Raw genomic sequence first — 20420 nt, forward strand, 5'->3', positions numbered from 1 at the left:
GGTGTAGCTCCCAATCTCATAACTCAGGATCAGGGCAGGTTGCACCATCCCAACCTTCAATCCCTCTCCCTGACAACATGGATGTTGAAAGCTTGATTTTACAACCACTCAATCTTTCAACCAATGTATCTCAAGTGCTGATAGCTTCACAAAAATCTTCAACACGAAAGAATTATTCTTCGAAATGGAAAAGGTTTACTTTGTGGTGCAGACAAGAGTATTGATCCTGTCTCCTGCCCCACAACTTCCCTACTAGACTATTTATGCCATCTTTCCGACTCTGGTCTCCAGACATCATCTGTAGGAGTACATCTAAGTGCAATCTCAGCTTACCATAACAAGATGGGAGATGCACCAATATCCATACATCCTCTTGTCAGTAGGTTTATGAGAGGTTTAATTCACCTTAAACCACCGATTCAGCCACCAGTCACAGAATGGGACCTGAATCTGGTCTTAACAAGGCTCATGCGTTCTCCCTTTGAACCCATGAATTCCTGTGATTTTAAATTTCATACATGGAAGACTCTCTTCCTCATAGCCATTACATCGGCTAGAAGAGTTAGTGAGTTACAAGCACTTGTCACGTACTCACCCTATACAAAATTCCTACAGGACAGAGTGGTTCTCCGGACACATCCAAAATTCCTCCCCAAGGTAGTTACGGAATTCCACTTGAACCAAGCCATAGTTTTACCCACATTCTTTCCAAGGCCTCATTCTCACGAAGGAGAACGGGCCTTACATACCTTGGACTGTAAACGTGCGCTAGCATATTACTTAGACCGCACTGCAGTCCATAGAAAATCCGCTCAACTCTTTGTATCTTTTGATCCAAACAAACCGGGTAAAGCAGTGGGTAAACATACTTTAATCCAATTGGCTAGCAGATTGCATACAGTTTTGCTATGAAAAAGCAGGCCTTCCTCTCCAAGGGCGAGTAAAGGCACATTCAGTAAGAGCAATGTCAACCTCAGTAGCACACTACTGTTCAGTGCCAGTTCTTGACATATGTAAAGCAGCAATATGGAGTTCTCTTCACACCGTTGCAGCTCATTACTGTGTAGACAAAGAAGGACGACAAGATTCAGCCTATGGACAATCGTCTTAAAGAACTTGTTTCAAGTTTAATCCTAACTCCTTCTACATCCAACCTGCTGTGATCTTCGGCTGCCTCATTTTCAACAATACTTCACTGTTGCTTCACTACAAATGACTCAGCTCTAGCTTGCTAATCACCCATATGTGAGGACTAGCATCCTGCTTGTCCTGGGATAAAGCAAAATTGCTTACCTTGTAATAGATGTTATCCCAGGACAGCAGGATGTAGTCCTCATGAAAACCCACCCGCCACCCTGCGGAGTTGGGTCCGATACGTTTATTATTTTATGTTTTGCTAAAGCTTATTGCTTATTGTCAGAGAATTTTATTTTTGCTTATTGGCTGAGAATATCATGGCATGCTGGGGATGCTCAGTGGCTTCACAGGGCCAGTCAAAAGTTTCTAGAAACTTTGACAGAGAGGTTCCGCAATAGGGCTCCAATAATTATGTCACCCATATGTGAGGACTACATCCTGCTGTCCTGGGATAACACCTATTACAAGGTAAGCAATTTTGCTTTCCTTCCTTGACAAGTAATTTTTTTTCTTTCAATTCAACTAATTCTACTGGCATTGATCTATTGCGTAGTTTCTTAACACCTTACTAGTTCTCAATAGATCCCATGCCTTGAAAAATCAATCTTTAGGACTAGCTAAACTCTTTCGGATATAAGGGCTGCCTTTGACACCAGTAACCATGCGCCTAGAAGAAATTGGCTTCATTGACTTAACTGGGTCATGATTTTGTTCTTATTTCCAAGTTGAATGGAACCAACATCTCTCAGATCCTAGGTCATTAGCCTTTGGGGTCACCACAAGGTGACTCTTTAATATATTTCTTTTGCTTCTAGCCCTGATCCAAGATTGTGGATTAAGATTTTTCTATGCAGACGATATCCCAATTACATCTTATGTTAAAACAAAAATTTCATTTTCACTCAAGAATTTTAACAATTTGTCTAGACCTTGTAGCTGGCTGGCTCCACAATCATAAGTTAAAGGTAATTCCTTCTAAATTAGAAGCTCAGTGGATCACCAATTGAGACATTGATCATCTTATACACCCAACAATGCTTGGCTCTCCCATTTTGTTTAAAAATGAAGTTACTACTTTCAGAGTCCAACTGGCCTCCAAGTTATCCAAGGTTCCATATATCTCTAATATTTTTTTCCTCTTTTATGTTCATTGTTTACGTCTGCTGCTTGAGTACCATGACTTGAAATTGTTAATTTATGCATTTGTAATGTCCAGACTTGACTATTGCAATTCCCTTCTCCTAGGTCTCTCCCTATTGTAACAGCTGCCAAGCTGATCATGTGACCCCAATCCTACAGATGGTTGGTTACCTGTCACTTGCAGGATACAATTCAAAATTCTTTTTCTCAATTTCCATGGCCTGCATTCTGGTTCTTCTTTGTATGTTTTAAAACTTCTGATTCCTTACATTCCCTCCCGCCCTTTAAGTTCTTCTCAAAAGAGTTTCCTTCATCTATCATCTCATTTAGCCATCAGGCTGGATGTTAATGGAGACTGTTCATTTACCTATCAGGCCCTATTCTTCTAGAATGCTCTACCTGTTGACATTCATACAGAGTTGAAGTTTATGAAGTTTTGAAAAGCAGTAAACACATGGCTATTTACTCAGACCTGTGATTGTTAACTTACAGAAGAACTTATTTGCTGGGCTACATTTTGTTTTATAATGGTGTTTTCATTGTATAACAATATTTTGCCTTTTGTTTCTATGTATTTTGACCAGTTTTTGCAGTATAAGAAATTGTTTGACATCACTAGGAAAAATTATTTTAAAAATCAACTTCAGAAATTGTTAAATTGGCCACAGGAACTGTTTACTACAGTGACAAGCATCACTGAGGGCCAGAAAAATAAGGATTGCTTGGGTAGTTTTTCTCCTGAAGATGTTGTATCATTTTTAAACTGTAAAGCTGAAGGACTGAGACAATCTTCAAGATGTTAATTTAACTTCATTTTGACATTGAATGGTCTGAAACCCAAAATCTGATTTGAATTCATTAATTCAGAATACTGTCTTATGGGAAAATTTTGAGATTATGGGCAAGATGGAATTGTAGAAATATATGTTTCAATTGAAGAATTCCTATTGCCCTCTGGAGGCCTGTCCTTCATTAGTATTGTTTTTGCTTAGAGAAGATTTTTTTGAAACATTTCTCACTTGATTTAATTTGTTACTAACTGAGGGCCATGTACCCTCTTGCATGAAAAGAGCCATTGTTCACCCTGTGATTAAGCATGGGAATTTAGCTAAAAATTCCCCCTCTAGTTATCGCCCAATTTCTAATTTGAGTACATTAGGAAACATTTTGAAAAAAGCCGTCCAATGTCAGTTTGCTAATTTTCTGAAGGACCACAATATACTCTACCCATATCAATGTGAGTTTAGACAGAAACATAGTACTGAAACCTTATTCGTTTCGGTTACTAATTTTCTGTTTAATGAGTTTGATAAAGGAAGAGCCATAGTAGGTGTTTTCCTTGATGTGTTATCTGCCTTTGATATTGTTTTCCACTATATCCTACTTGAGTGTTTGAGAGAGTTTGGATTGGGAGGAACCGTTTATAAAATGGTTCCAGCCATGTTTAAGCTCTTGTGAATATCAGGTTATGTATAATAGTCTCACTTTAAAACAGTTTATAGTTTTTATAGGTGTATCGCAAGGATTCATTCTGTCGGCAGTGTTATATAACGCACACCTGCTATCGTTGTGCACTGTATTAGATCAGCACTCCATCATGTTTCGCATATACGCTGACGATATACAATTGTATCTTCCTGTTGAGTCCTCCCTACAATCGACTTTAGTCTGTTGCTGAAAATCTTCATATAATTAATGGGTGGATGTGCAAGAATCATTTAAAACTAAATGTTGAAAAGTCAGAGTTAATTTGCTTCTCTAGAGAGTCTAAGTACCTGCAGGACCAAAATGTTGTTTCTTTTGCGTCTATGGGGAAAGATTTACCTCTCAAATCAATAGTTCGTAATTTGGGTTTTTTATTAGATTCCCAAATGACTTTTCTCTGCAATTACATTGTCCTAAAGGCACTCTTTTAAAAATTGCAATTACTAAGATATTTAAGGTTCATCTTAGATAAAGATGACTTTTGTACAGTGATAGTCTTTTGCTATCACTTTTATTGATTATTTTAATGTCCTATATATGGGCCTCCCTGCCTCTATTGTTAGGTCTTTGCAGGTACTGCAGAATTCTGTGGCCCGGTTGATTTTAGGTGGCCATAAATAGGAACATGTAACTCCATTATTAACCAAACTTCACTGGTTACCAATTAATAGGCGTATTGAGTTTAAAATTTTGAAGCTTATTTTCAAAATTTTGAAAGTGCAGGGGCCATCATATTTGGCTGTACTTTTACAATGATATTTGCCTATGCACAGTTTAAGCTCCCAAGGTAAATTGTTGTTGCATATTCCCACAGTTAAGCAGGCCTGGTTGATGGAAACCAGGAAACGTGCTTTTTATGTCATACGACTTGAAAAATATAGATGGTTTTAATGTTTCGCAAGCATTTGAACGCCTTTCTGTTTGTGCAATTTAATAATACTTGATGTTGCAGCACCAGATTAAATTTTTATTTTGAATGTTTTTGTCATTTTAAATTTGTTTTTATGATTTTAAATGATTGTCTTGAATCTGTTGTAATGCCCCTAGCATGGGTAACCATTATAGGTGGAATAGTAATATTTATATAAATAAATGTTTTTATTATAAACTGCTTAGTTAAATTGCTTTACAGGTGGTATTTTAAGTTCAATAAATAATAAGTTATTAGATTCAGTGGGGTAGAATATTTCATATGCATAGAATCACCAAAAAAAGAAGACATGTACTCTATTCCTCTTTTGATCTCCAATTTCTTCCCCTCACCTTTCCACACATACATTGTATTCTTGTCTCTTACTCCCTACCTCACCAAGGGGGTCATTTTCCAAGGAGTTACCGCGGGTGATAATTCCGCAAATCGCGCTAACAGCCGTTAACACGATTTGCGAATGCAAATTTTTAATTTTGTATTCAGGGGGCGGAGCAAATGTAAAGTAGGGACGATTTATCGTGTGCTGCGAAACAGCCGCAGTGTTAGCGCGGCTCTTAATGCGGCCAATAACTACACCTCTTTCATTTGTGTTACGTTGTGCGCTAGAGGCCGGTAAAGGTTTATCGCGGTTCATGATGTTTCCGGCAGGCCTGTTTCAGTATGCTGCAGGCTGAGAGAGAGAGCGAGAGAGAGAGACTTGCTCTAGTGCCGCCTCCCTAGACAGGTATTTGTATCCCTATGGGAGGCCCACCTAGTAACACGCAGTGAGGGTTAAGTATTAGTGTAGGGGGGTAGGGGCCACTTTGACATTCAACGTGAGATGTACGAACAGAACAGTGGTCTCCTGTGAAGATTTGCTGGCCTTCGAGTGAGGAAACTCACTCCAAGATGAGATTTGGGCAAGGTTCTCTCAACCTAGCTTGAGGGACTCTCTACCTGGGTAACATCAAGCTAGGTTAAGAGAGCATTGCCCAAATCTCATCTTGGAGTGAGTTTCCTCACTCCGAAGGCCAGCAAAATCTTCACAGGAGACCACTGTTCTGTTCGTACATCTCACGTTGAATGTCAAAGTGGCCCCTACCCCCTACACTAATACTTAACCCTCACCTCGAGTTACTAGATGGGCCTCCCATAGGGATACAAATACCTGTCTAGGGAGGGAGGCACTATAGCAAGTCTCTCTCTCATACTGAATCAGGCCTGTCCGGAAACATCGTGAACCGCGATATATACTGGCAATGTAGCCCAAATTGGGCTAATAGTGCAACTTGCGATAAGAGCTTTTCGCATAGCTGATATCGCAATTTGCGATACACATGCATATTAGCATAAGGTACACCCCTTTTTGGTATCGCATGCGATACCAATGCGATATTGGAAAATGAGGCCCCAAGTCTGTCTTTGCTCCTTTAATTCTGTCTACCTTCCTGACCCTTTCCACTCAATTACATCATCCCTTTGCAATTTCCTTTCCTCCCCTTCCTAAAAATAAGTATATTCTGTTCTCTGTGAATCTTTGAGTTTGTAAGACAGATGTATTATACTGCAGGATAGTTTTTAAATTTAGGCTCATGACCTTTGCTATTTCCTGTGGATGGTCACATCATAAAACATTGGGCTGATTTTATTTCATGTATCATGTTCTCAACAGCTAAGTGTAGGCAAAGGTGCTGAAGGTTCCCCTCCTCCCATCTAAACATAGAATATGATGACAGATGAGGACTGCAGGGTTCATCTTGTCTGCTTAATTTACTTACTTTTGCGTGCCATGGTAGATCCTAGTTGATTGCAGACTTTCCTTCACATCCTAATGGCTATCTACCATCTCTGTTTGTTTCATCCTTCCTTAAATCTTCTACTGTTTTTCTTCCTCTACTTCTTCCAGAAGATTGTTCCATACATTCAGTACCCTGTTTGTGAAATAATATCCCCCTTATAGTTTTATATCATGACCTCTTATTCTAGCATATCATATCCACAGAAAAAGTTTGTTTTTTATGTATTCTGTATTCCTTTGAGGCATTAGAACTGAAGATTAACATTAAATTAAATAAGTTAATCTCTTTCAGTGTTTTCCTGGTTGCCCTAGGAAATGCTTTGTCTGTTCCCTTGTTCTATATATATAAAACAAGCCGTTAAGCCCGTTAAAACGGGATACATCCCTCTGTCTCTCACCTCCCCCTCATTCTCTCTCCCCTCACTCTTCACCCCCCCCCCCTACCTCCCTCCCTCACACTCACCCACTCCTCCCCACCCTCCTCTCCTCTCACTCAGTCCCTCCCTCCACTCAGTCTCACTCACTCCCTCCCCCTCTCTCCCTCCCTCTCACTCACACTCAGTCCCACTCACTCTCACTCAGTCCCACTCCCTCCCTCAGTCCCACTCACTCCCTCCCCCCTCACTCAGTCCCCCCCTCACTCAGTCCCACTCACTCCCTCTCCCTCTCACTCAGTCCCACTCCCTCCCTCCCCCCTCTCACTCAGTCCCACTCCCTCCCTCCCCCCTCTCACTCAGTCCCACTCCCTCTCTCTCCTCCCCTCTCACTCAGTCCCTCCCTCTCTCTGTCAGTCCCTCCCTCTCTCTCTCCTCCCTCACTGCTGCTGCCCGTCTTCGCCGCCGCCGTGGCCCTGTCTCTCACCTCTCCCTCATTCTCCCTCTTCCCCCCCCCCTACCTCCCTCCCTCCCTCCCACACACTCACCCACTCCTCCCTCCCACTCAGTCCCTCCCTCCCAGTCCCTCCCCCTCACTCAGTCCCTCCCTCCCACTCAGTCCCTCCCTCTCACTCAGTCCCTCCTTCCCACTCTCTCTCTCCGTCCCTCCCACTCCCTCCCTCCCACTCAGTCCGTCCCTCCCTCTCAATCCGTCCCTCCCTCGCTATTGGCCGCTGCCGCCGCCGCCGCTACCGCCGCCATGTTTTTTTTTTTGACGCTGCCTAAGACCGACGTGCTCGCCCGCACATGCGCAGTAGAGCTGCTCTCTACTGCGCATTTGCGGCACGTCGGTCAAGCGTCGTTTATCTAGTATGATACTATAATGCTAATACTTACAGAATCATGTTTGTTTGTTTGTTATGCAACGTTTTGCTTGAAATAAATAGTTCTTTATTTTTTGTCATCAGATTCATATAGATATTCCTCGTATGAGCCCTGAATCTTTAATACTACATCCCACAGTAACAGAGGTAAGACTCTATTATCTGAATAACTGTGGCTGCTTGGATATATGATTTGTGTCTAGCATTTTTGTTCTACCATTTTGTAATGTGCAGATATCAAAGCTTCAGGGTGACTGTCTTTTCTAATCTTGAATTTTATCCTGCATTGCTATATTTTCATGCTAGATTTACCAGGATCAATATTCAAAAGTTGTCTACCTAAGTTAGCCGGCTAGACATATCTGGCTAACTTTTATAGCATCCAGTCAGATGAATCCAGAACAAATGGGTTATGCATCTCTACCAGCAGATGGAGACGGAGAAAACTGACATCACAGTAATTATACCCCTGCAGTGATATCAGCTTGCCAGTATTCTCTGTCTCCAGCAGATGGTGGACATGCATCTCCCTCCTGGGGATTGCTTTGATTTTAAAAAAAAAAAAAAAAAGGAGAAATAAGAAAATTAAATTTTCCCTGTTCTCCTACGGTGATACTAAAAGGTCCCTCCCCCAGTTCAGAATTCCTGAGGTGATTTCCATGGTCCCTCTGATGAGTGCCATGGATGGTAGCTGTTTTTTCAGCCAACGTGGTCTTAGCTGTTAAGCAGTTGAAAGTTCAATAGGTGGAGAAAGCCGAATGTGGTGGTGATGGCAAATGTCCTCTCCCCCCTGCAGCCGGAGACCATCTCTGTCCTCAGCCAGGTAAGGCTGAGCTCAAGAAAGTGAGATACAGAGACAGAGAAGGAGGGTTTTTTGCTCTAGGGCTTCCTCCTTCCCCCAGTTTCCGTGCTTGGTGCGCCGTTCCGACGTTCAACCTGCTGCATGGGAGGTAAAGGGAATAGGCTGCCTGGTGGGTTGAGCAGCCTCTGAGGACTAGGCCCTAGTCTAAAACCTTTTTTGCTGCGCGCTGCATGGTGTAGGCCTCATCGGCATTTCGCAGCTTTCTTTAGGCTGCCCTCTATAGGATTGTCAGTTCGATGTGTGCATCTAACTGTGCGGTCTAGGTTGTGTGCCCAGTTTTTGGATGCTTAGGCAGGCCTAGTAGTCTGTGCATTCAAGTTAAGCAGCACCTTAAGTGACTGTCTGCTTACCTGTGCGCACAAGTTGACATCAATTGTTTGGAAGCCAGGGTGATCCGGATGGCACGGATGATGACGCCGATCCTGACTCTCTTGAGGATGGTGAAATTCCTCCAGGATTAGAACCATATAGGATTATGCTATGGTTCTTCCATTGAGGTGAACTGCTGGCCCTGATTTCCCAGACCTTGAAAATGCTGGGAGTACCTGAGACAGATTCCATGTCTGAGCCAAAGAAGAATCCCATTTTGGTTTCTCTGGGTAAAGCCTCTTGTTTTTTCCCTGTGATGGAGGCCATTCAAGAATTGATTGATCTTGAATGAGGCATCCCAGAGGCTAATTTCAAATAGGTCAGGTTTTGGAAGGCCTGTATCCTCTAGATTCGGTGGTGAGAGAGCTTTTACATTTTCCAGAGGTGGATGGACTTGTATGTGCAGACTCCAAGTGGACGACTATCCTTTTGGAGGGATGAGCGGCCTTGAAGGATGTACACGATAGGAGGATTGAAACTATCCTTAAGCAGGCATTTGAAGCAGTGGCAGTGACTTTGCAAATAGCTTCTTGTTGTTCCCTGGTGGCTCACTCTTGCTTACTTCTCTTTCAAGAGGTTGATGACTCTGAGGTGAATTTCAGGGCAGTTATGAAACCAGAGGCAGCCTTCTTTGGCAGATGCAGGTTGTGATTTGGTCTGCACCTCAGCCACAGGGGTGGTTTCGGTAATAGCGGCCAAGCATCAGTTTTGGCTGAGAAATTAGTTGGCCGATGCGACCTCCAAGGCTAACCTCATGAAATTGCCCTTTAAAGGCTCGCTCTTGTTTGGGAGCGAATTGAAGAAACTGGCCAGCAAGTGGGGCGAATCACGGTTCCTCAATTACCAGAGGATAAGAAGCAGATGCCATGTTCCTTTAGCATCAGAGGTCGTGCTAGGGGATCCGAGTGGTTTAGGACACTATAGAGGAGTGACCTTTCAGAAAACTCGAACTTTTGGTAGGTCTCAGTCCTTTCGTCTTAGATAGGAGCAGGAGTTTGGGTAGTGGATCCTCCCGAGCCTCCCAATAAAGGTTTGCTGTCCCACGCCCAGGAGCAGGAGATAGGGGGATGACTCTTTCTCTTCTGTCAGAGGTGAGTCAAGATTATATTGGATCAATGGATCCTGGAGGTGGGTACGAGAAGGATATTTGCTGGAGTTTTCGCAGTATTTCTTGGGATGTGTTCATGGTTTCTCCCTAACCACTCCCTGCAGAAGAAACAGGCAGTGGAGGATACATTGGCAAGGCTCCTCAGTCTGAGGGTTGTGATTCTGGTGCCCACATCTCAAGAAAATACGGGCCAATATTCAGTTTATTTCGTTGTGCCAAAGAAAGAGGGATCCTTTTGTCCCATCCTGGATCTGAAGGGTGTAGACCATCATTTGCGGGTGATGTATTTTTGCATGGAGACCTTGCGCTCAGTGATAATAAGCATACAGTCGTGGGAAGTTCTGACCTCTTTGGACTTGTCCGAAGAATATCTTCACATTCCCATTTGACTAGAGCATCAACGCTTTCTGTGGTTCTCAGATTTGGGACAGCATTATCAGTTTCGGGCACTGCCTTTTGGTTGGGCATCGCTCCCAGTACCTTTTCCAATGTAATGGTATCCAATGTAATGGAATTGAGAAAGGATGGTATCCTAAGAACATAAGAACATAAGAAATTGCCATGCTGGGTCAGACCAAGGGTCCATCAAGCCCAGCATCCTGTTTCCAACAGAGGCCAAAACCAGGCCACAAGAACCTGGCAATTACCCAAACACTAAGAAGATCCCATGCTACTGATGCAATTAATAGCAGTGGCTATTCCCTAAGTAAACTTGATTAATAGCCATTAATGGACTTCTCCTCCAAGAACTTATCCAAACCTTTTTTGAACCCAGCTACACTAACTGCACTAACCACATCTTCTGGCAACAAATTCCAGAGCTTTATTGTGCATTGAGTGAAAAAGAATTTTCTCCGATTAGTCTTAAAATGTGCTACTTGCTAACTTCATGGGAATGCCCCCTAGTCCTTCTATTATTCGAAAGTGAAAATAACCGAGTCACATCTACTCATTCAAGACCTCTCATGATCTTAAAGACCTCTATCATATCCCCCCTCAGCCGTCTCTTCTCCAAGCTGAACAGCCCTAATCTCGTCAGCCTTTCCTCATAGGGAAGCTGTTCCATCCCTTTATCATTTTGGGTGCCCTTCTCTGTACCTTCTCCATCGCAACTATATCTTTTTTGAGATGTGGCGACCAGAATTGTACACAGTATTCAAGGTGGGTCTCACCATGGAGCGATATAGAGGCATTATGACATTTTCCGTTCTATTAACCATTCCCTTCCTAATAATTCCTAAATTTCTATTTGCTTTTTTGACTGCTGCAGCACACTGAGCTGACTATTTTAAAATATTATCCACTATGATGCCTAGATCTTTTTCCTGGGTGGTAGCTCCTAATATGGAACCTAACATCGTGCAACTACAGCAACGGTTATTTTTCCCTATATGCAACACCTTGCACTTGTCCACATTAAATTTCATCTGCCATTTGGATGCCCAATCTTCAAGTCTTGCAAGGTCCTCCTGCAATGTATCACAGTCTGCTTGTGATTTAACTACTCTGAATAATTTTGTATCATCTGCAAATTTGATAACCTCACTCGTCGTATTCCTTTCCAGATCATTTATATATATATTGAAAAGCACCGGTCCAAGTACAGATCCCTGAGGCACTCCACTGTTTACCCTTTTCCACTGAGAAAATTGACCATTTAATCCTACTCTCTGTTTCCTGTCTTTTAACCAGCTTGTAATTCACGAAAGGACATTGCCTCTTATCCCATGACTTTTTAGTTTTCATAGAAGCCTCTCATGAGGGACTTTGTCAAACGCCTTCTGAAAATCCAAATACACTACATCTACCGGTTCCCCTTTATCCACATGTTTATTAACCCCTTCAAAAAAATGAAGCAGATTTGTTAGGCAAGACTTCCCTTGGGTAAATTCATGTTGACTGTGTCCCATTAAATCATGTCTTTCTATATGCTTTACAATTTTGTTCTTGAGAATAGTTTCCACTATTTTTCCCGGCACTGAAGTCAGGCTCACTGGTCTATAGTTACCTGGATCGCCCCTGGAGCCTTTTTTAAATATCGGGGTTACATTGGCCACCCTCCAGTCTTCAGGTACAATGGATGATTTTAATGATAGGTACAAATTTTAACTAATAGATCAGAAATTTCATTTTTAGGGGCGCAGGTTCTGAAGGAACCCTAGGATGCATACCATCCGGTCCAGGTGATTTGCTACTCTTTAGTTTGTCAATCTGGCCTACTACATCTTCCAGGTTCACAGTGATTTCGTTCAGTTCGTCTGACTCATCACCCCTGAAAACCATCTCCCGAACTGGTATCTCCCCAACATCCTCATTTGTAAACACGGAGGCAAAGAATTCATTTAGTCTTTCTGCAATGGCCTTATCTTCCCTTAGAGCCCCTTTAACCCCTCTGTCATCTAATGGTCCAACCGACTCCCTCACATGTTTTCTTGCCTTTGGATATATTTAAAAAAGTTTTTCTTATGAGTTTTTGCCTCTATGGCCAATTTCATTTCAAATTCTCTCTTTGCCTGTCTTATCAATGTTTACACTTAGCTTGACAATGCTTATGTTTTATCCTATTTTCTTCAGATGGATCCTTCTTCCAGTTTTGAAGGATGTTTTTTTGGCTAAAATAGCCTCTTTCACCCTCACCTTTTAACCATGACGGTAATCGTTTTTCCTTCCTTCCACCTTCTTAATGCGCGGAATACATATGGACTGTGCCCCTAGGATTGTATTTTTAAACAATGTCCATGCCTGTTGAACACTTTTAACCTTTGCAGCTGCACCTTTCAGTTTTTTTCTGTATTTGGCGAATGGCTGATTTGAGCCAAGTCACTGGAGGAGAGCTGCCTGGTGATCCGCAAGGTGATCTACTTATGTTGTGTCCATTGGTGCCCTCTCTCCACCCTCCTTACCTGTTTGGCGCCTCCCTCTTCACCCCGCCGGAATATTGGCTGTTGCGGCGTCTTCCTGCCGAGGTCCTCCGGCGTCCCCGGACCGGCTCCACGCTGCTAATCGCCATGTTGCCTAGGGGCGCGCGCGCGGCGTGGTCCTGACTGAAGTACCGGCGATGGCGCAAACCTCGGGGGCATCCCCCGAAGATGACGTCACCCACGACGGATATTTAAGGTCTTAGAATTTGCTAACACATCGAGTTAGCAAGGAATGACAACGGACTTGCTTCGACTTTCCAAGCTACTCTGCCTCCTTGGACTAACCAGGGGTACCCACTCCTCGGGGGCCTCATTCTCTCTCTTACTTTGTAGATTGCAGTCTGGAACCGGTACTCGCTCCTCGTGGGCCCTTGTTCCCGGACGTTTTCGAATTCACTTCTGCCAGGAAGTCAGCACTGCCTACTACATCTGTGAGTTACCATTGCTCTCTCAGAGCTTTCCCTGGACCAGGTACTCGCTCCTCGAGGGCCTATACATTCCAGCTCCTGGGCTTCTATGAGATATTGTGTGAGTGTTACCATCAGGTTCGGTACATGAACTCTGCATAACCTGCCTACTCACTATATTTCAGTTTCTCTACAGCTCAGTCTCCAGGGATCGCTGTTTCCAGCTTCTGAGGGACTACAGCCCAGCCGGGCATTCCAGCTCACTACTGTCACCTCTGGTGGTTCAGTATACTGTCTAATAAAAGAACTAGTGTGTGTCTGTCTCCATACTCTGAGCCTGACCGGTGGTCCCTCTCGGGGTCTTCCCTGGGGGAGTGGTCATCTGCCACTGGTCCAAGGATCCACCCACAACTCTCCTATATACTACAGATTGCTAACTTCTATCTGATTGCTCCTCCCGTCACATAGCGGTTTCATTACACCTTATTGCAGGAGCTTGCTGGTTGTGAGCAGTCTTCAGCATGCTCAGTCATCGAAATACTTTGGGGTTTGGTTTGACACGAAGCAGGGTAAGGTTTTCCTGCCGGAAGCTCTTATTCAGAAGTTGATGGCACAGCTTCCTCTATTGATGAGCAGTCTGTGCCAGACCATATGGTCCTACCAGCAGGTACTTAATGGTGGCAATCCTGGAAGTGGGACCATGGGCAAGAGGGCACATGTGTCCTCTTCAGGGCTCCCTGTTGTCTCGGTGGAACCTGCAGTCTCTGGACTATTTGATTTGGCTCCATCTGCCAATGGAGGTCTCCTCCCCGACTGCAGTGGTGGCTACAGCTGGATCATCTAAGAAGGGAATTTCCTTGGCACCACCGGACTGGCTAGTACTGATGATGGATGCGAGCATCCATGGTTGGGGAGCTCATTGTCAGGAGCTGACAACGCAAGGGTGCTGGGATGTAGAACAGTCTCTTTGGAAAGTGAAAGATGTAGAGGACCTATGGATGTCAAGAGACATGTATTTTTTGTGGGGGCTGCACTGATGTTATGTAGTCCATTATACGGCTGTAACATGAGCAAATGCTCACCTGCTGCCCTTGTTTGAAAATATTATTAGCCATTGCATGCCATGTATTAAATTATTTAAAAGTTGTGAAGTTGGTGCAACCAGACAATTATACCTATGGAAATCTGAAAATGAAAGGAACATCTATATATATCTAATATGCATAGAGCCTGATGAGCAGCAGGGTTACTGGATAACTTTGATTGGGTAAACTTATCCTGATATTCAGTGGCTCTTATCCCAGTAATTTTGCTGCTTTCTGCGCATTTGAATATTGACTAGGAAATGAGTGGTGCTAGATTCCCTTGTCTTCCTGAAATATATATATATATATATATATATAAATCAAAACAAAACTGTAGCAATCTAAGCAGTGAGTGATTTCCCTCCTCCCATCAAGATACAAGCAACACTTGGAACGAGCTGATTGGCAATCATTTCCCCTACCTTTATCCCCTATCTTAAATAGTAAATGATGTGCCAAATGCTCTTGTACTCCTAATCCCCCACCTCAAAGTGTCCAGGAAGTGCATTAGGAGATGGAGAGGCTCTTTTTCTTACCGCTAGGCTGAATATTAAGTGCCTTCAGTTGATATGTGAACCGGTATGATGTCCCCACTAATACCGGTATATAAACGTTTCTAAATAAATAAATAATAATAAATAATAGCTGTCGGAATTTAATATTCGTTTATTCATTGCACTCTGAGGTGTATAGACCAGTCACTATTCAGAACTCACTGACATAATTTCCTCCTAGGCAAAGTGAAACAACACAGCATCTTTGTACCTGGGAAAATTTTGTAACAAGTTGCCCAGACAAAATTTAGCTGGGGAGAAGAAGAGAAGTATTCAAATGTTAGTTTTTTATGTCTGGGTATCTCCAAAAGTTACTTGGACAAACCCCTTGAATATTTCCTCAGGCTTCAGGTGGCATCTGCCTGTCAGTGCCCTGCTCAGTTGTAGTGTCATTCTATCAAGGCTGCTAGGATTGTTCCTTAGAATTATTGTACACAGTGGCCAGTGTGTTCTACTCCCATGCCCTCTGTGCCATACACCCTGGCCTGGTTGCAAGGGACCTGAATCCGATTAGCACACAGAAGTGTGCAGAACCGTATGGCCATGTCCCATTGTAAAGGTTGATTTGCTTGTGAGAAGCTCTCCAATGCCATAAGAACATAAGAATATGCCATACTGGGTCAGTCCCAGGGTGACAGCACTTCAAGATAGCTAATCAACATGCAGCACAATTACCAGCGATCCTCCCTAGGTGCAGATAGCTGGTCTGACTCTTATGTTTATCATTTATTTTCCAACGCCATGCTTCTGGTGAAATATCAAGGGATACCAGCTAGACTATATTATATGCAGTTGTAATGGAACTTTCTCATAAAATATCTTATCAACAATGATATGTAAATTAAGGTCATGATCTATTGAATTGTGAAAAATGCTGACATTTTAAATAAAGTCTAAATAAATGTGGGGAAAAAAAATCTGGTTTTGATTCAAATAGCATTGTGGCTGTTGGTGGTAATGGCCTGGGGGAAGAGGATGGACGATGGCTGTGTTGGGGGAAATTTGTATGGCAGGGGAGGTGTGGTGAGGAGAGAGAGATGATGGCAGTGGTACCTGGAGTGGAGGACAGGGAGAATAATGGCAATGCTGGGCCCGACTGTGGAGGGTGAGGAGGAGTGACAGTAATGGCCCAAATATGGTGGTGGGAGAGGAGAAGAGAAACAATAGTGATGGCCTGGCAGGATAGGAAGAACAGAATTGATGGTAGCAGGATTGGGAAGGAGAGGGGAGAACTGATAGTATGAGGAGGGTGGATCAGGGAAAGTAACATAGAAACATAGAAATGACGGCAGAAGAAGACCAATCGGTCCATCCAGTCTGCCCAGCAAGCTTCACACTTCTTTTTTCTCATACTTATCTGTTTCTCTTGGCTCTTAGTAACCTTAGGTTCTATTTCCCTTTCACCCCCACTATTAATGTAGAGAGCAGTGATGGAGCTGCTTCCAAGTGAAATATTAAGTTTGATTAGTTGGGTAAGCGGCAGCATAGCTTTCTGCCGTTGAAGCAGAGAGCAATGCTGGATATGCGTGAAGTATTAGTTTTTCTTCTCCCCTGCCGTTGAAGCAGGGAGCTATGCTGGATATGCATTGAAAGTGAAGTATGCCTTGAAAGTCACATTAACTATCATCAAATATTGAAAAGCCTAAAATTTGGTAATTGAATAAGCCTAATAATTGGTAATACCTATAGCCCATAAACCCATCCCTGTTTTGTTTTGTTTTTTTGTTTGTTTTTTTCTTTTTTTAATTGGGAGATGGCAGCCCTCCATCCTTCCGCTCCGTGAAGGTGGAACACCAACCACTGGCCACTGGCATCCCGCTCCGTGAATGCCTCTGGGCTACTAGCCGCTCCGTGCAGTGTTTTTGCTGCCTGCTCTTTATACGCGTCCTCTAGACCTGATGGATCCACAGTGTAGTAGTAGCTTCATAACTGCAGCCCAAGGGGTGGCAAGGAAGAGTGATGGTGTTGGTAGCCTAAGGGGATGGGAGAGGGGGAAGTGAAATGATAGCAGCAATCCAAGTTAAGACAAGAGAAGGCATGATGTTGGTGGCACACATTGGGAGGGGGAGAGGAGGAGAAGGAATGATGATGGCAGGCTGAGTGCAGGAGTGGGGAGGGGTGGCTGGCAGATAGGTAAAGGCGTGATGTCAGCAAGTTTGGATGGGGTCAGAAGGAAGTGAGAATAAAGTGTGGGATGTGGAAATTGGATTTGCCTATAATTCTTGAGAGGTCCCTTCAGTCTTTCCTAAGAAAACTTAGGTTATGAAACAGGCAATGTTAGGTATAACACTTGTTTACTTAAAATAATATAGGTGGCTTCTCTTTCCTCTCTCCCTTCGCTTTAAGAAAATACATCTGAGACTGGATGGCATATAAAGGACACAACTTGCCTTGTTTGCACATACTGTATGCATTAGATCAGATTTACTTCAGTACACTGAGCCAAGCATTGACCCTAAGATCTGGCTGCCTGCTGTGGAGAAGTTAGACTGCCAGTAACAACTCTCATCAGGCATGTCTTGATACTAGCTATATTGGTGTGAATCATGTTTCTGGTGCCCATCATGTTTGCTAAGATAGTTGCCCTCTTCCTGCCTGGCTATGCTCACTTCATGCCATTGGTTTTCTTGATCTCCCTGGTAATGGGCTAATCTGTCATATTGGCAGCTCACTCAGCACTATTTCAACTGTAGATAGGCTACTCTGATTACTTGCCTCCTGGAAGAGGGAGGCTTCCTGTCTGAAGGATTGGAGCCAACCCCCTCCTAGAACATGCAAAGGTTATATGTTCCTACTTTTATACAACCCCTTGTCTTGGATGCTCCTGTTGAAGACCTGAGGTAGCTGAGGACTTTCCTAGCACTCCCCATACTCAAGTTGCACCCTGTTCTATAAGAATTTGTTTTGTTCCTCATGGACTGAGTTGTTAAGAAAGTCCTACCTGTTCTCACAGGACAAGCAGGATGGTAGTCCTCACATATGGATGACATCACAGGATGGAGCCCAATCATGGAACACTTTTGTCAAAGTTTCTAGAACTTTGACTGGCATCTACTGGGCATGCCCAGCATAGCACTAACCCTGCAGCCAGCAGGGGTCCCCCTTCAGTCTTCTTTTTTCCGCGCAGCAGTAGCCACGCGGTTAAGGAGCTCCACAGGAATTTTCCTCACAAAATTACTACAACTTTTCTTACCCCACAGGGGTCCCTCTGATATAATTCATAATTCTAGTTCAGAACTGGGGCTTATTCAGTCATTTCTAGAATCCTCAGAGGGCTGATTCACACTGACACTGCTGAACTATAGTGCGTGACTCAAAGGATGTGGAAAGATCTGGAAACTGGCAGGCTCTGCAAAGCCTATAATTACAGGCCAGGAAGGCATCAATGGCCATGTTTGCACCACAATACAGGGAAGCTGGGTCCAGGATGCAGGCTTTTGTCTTGCAGATGCCTATCTCAATGGACAGGAGCCAGGTGAATGAAGATGCCCCTGAGGGTACAGTTTTAATTAAGTCCTGGCTCCAGAAAATGAATTCATGCCGAGCTTCCTATTCAAGCCACAGACTTGCTATCTGTTTACACAACAAAGAATATCAAGAGAAGAACAGAAGAACAGAGTGCATCAAAGCCATGTTGATAAAGGAACTTTTTATGGTGGGAGGGTGTGTCAGGGAAGACAGGTGGAGAGTATGATTTTTACAAATGAATGGAGGATGTCCTCACAAGCATTTCCTATACATAATAGGTTATCATGACAACAGCATCATGTGGTTTTGTAGATGAGTTTTTGGGCAGTCATGTGATTCTAGAAACTTCGCAATGATGTATTTTTGACTATATAGGAGAGCCATTCCTGTTATTCTGGGAGATGCTTGTTATTTAGAAAAGATAGAGGGCACCTAGCATATTGCATCTCCCAGGAACACTTGGTAAAGCCAAATAAATTTTACTTTGTACCATTGTACTGAGTCTGAGTGTTCTTGTTGCTCTGGCCCTGAGTCCAGAAATTATGGACACCTCCTTCAATTTTTTCAAGCCGCGGTACTCCGGTAAGTTTTCTACCTGTTTTCGGTCGATTCCCGTCGAGTTTAGCCCTTGCGGCCTACTGGCCATCGACCGTACCACGGCTCAAAATTTTCATGGCCATGGCGTCAGGGTTCAATCTATGCCTGGACTGCAATCGCACCATGGCCATAACAGACCCTCATAAGGTCTGTGTAATGTGTCTCGGATGTGAGCACAATGTCCTGGCATCCTGTTTCCAGGCATAAGAACATAAGAAAATGCCATACTGGGTCAGACCAAGGGTCCATCAAGCCCAGCATCTTGTTTCCAACAGTGGCCATCCAGGCCATAAGAACCTGGCAAGTACCCAAAAACTAAGTCTATTCCATGTTACCATTGCTAATGGCAGTGGCTATTCTCTAAGTGAACTTAATAGCAGGTAATGGACTTCTCCTCCAAGAACTTATCCAATCCTTTTTTAAACACAGCTATACTAACTGCACTAACCACATCCTCTGGCAACAAATTCCAGAGTTTAATTGTGCGTTGAGTAAAAAAGAACTTTCTCCGATTAGTTTTAAATGTGCCCTATGCTAACTTCATGGAGTGCCCCCTAGTCTTTCTATTATCCGAAAGAGTAAATAACCAATTCACATCTACCCGTTCTAGACCTCTCATGATTTTAAACATCTCTATCATATCCCCCCTCAGCCGTCTCTTCTGCAAGCTGAAAAGTCCTAACCTCTTTAGTCTTTCCTCATAGGGGAGCTGTTCCATTCCCCTTATCATTTTGTTAGCCCTTCTCTGTACCTTCTCCATCGCAATTAAATTTCTTTTGAGATGCGGCGACCAGAATTGTACACAGTATTCAAGATGCGGTCTCACCATGGAGCGATACAGAGGCATTATGATATTTTCTGTTTTATTCACCATTCCCTTTCTAATAATTCCCAACATTCTGTTTGCTTTTTTGACTGCCGCAGCACACTGAACCGACGATTTCAATGTGTTATCCACTATGACGCCTAGATCTCTTTCTTGGGTTGTAGCACCTAATATGGAACCCAACATTGTGTAATTATAGCATGGGTTATTTTTCCCTATATGCATCACCTTGCACTTATCCACATTAAATTTCATCTGCCATTTGGATGCCCAATTTTCCAGTCTCTCAAGGTCTTCCTGTAATTTATCACAATCTGCTTGTGATTTAACTACTCTGAACAATTTTGTGTCGTCTGCAAATTTGATTATCTCACTCGTCGTATTTCTTTCCAGATCATTTATAAATATATTGAAAAGTAAGGGTCGCAATACAGATCCCTGAAGCACTCCACTGTCCATTCCCTTCCACTGAGAAAATTGTCCATTTAATCCTAC

The 20420-nt window shown here is 43.3% G+C and overlaps 1 protein-coding gene across 7 annotated transcripts in view; it reads left to right on the forward strand.

The window, feature by feature from the left end:
- TBC1D22A (TBC1 domain family member 22A) overlaps positions 1–20420 on the forward strand; it is a 970480-nt gene that overhangs the window by 276302 nt on the left and 673758 nt on the right. For all 7 annotated transcript variants that reach the window (XR_003858779.1, XM_029617102.1, XM_029617099.1 and 4 more), the window contains exon 8: positions 7813–7875. Coding sequence is in view for 6 of the 7 variants with exons in the window: in XM_029617102.1 (XP_029472962.1) it covers positions 7813–7875 (63 nt within the window). In the remaining variant the exon portion in view is untranslated. The remainder of the gene's footprint in view (positions 1–7812; positions 7876–20420) is intronic.

Source organism: Rhinatrema bivittatum, chromosome 9, assembly GCF_901001135.1.
Source record: "Rhinatrema bivittatum chromosome 9, aRhiBiv1.1, whole genome shotgun sequence".
NCBI classification, from domain to species: Eukaryota; Metazoa; Chordata; class Amphibia; order Gymnophiona; family Rhinatrematidae; genus Rhinatrema; species Rhinatrema bivittatum.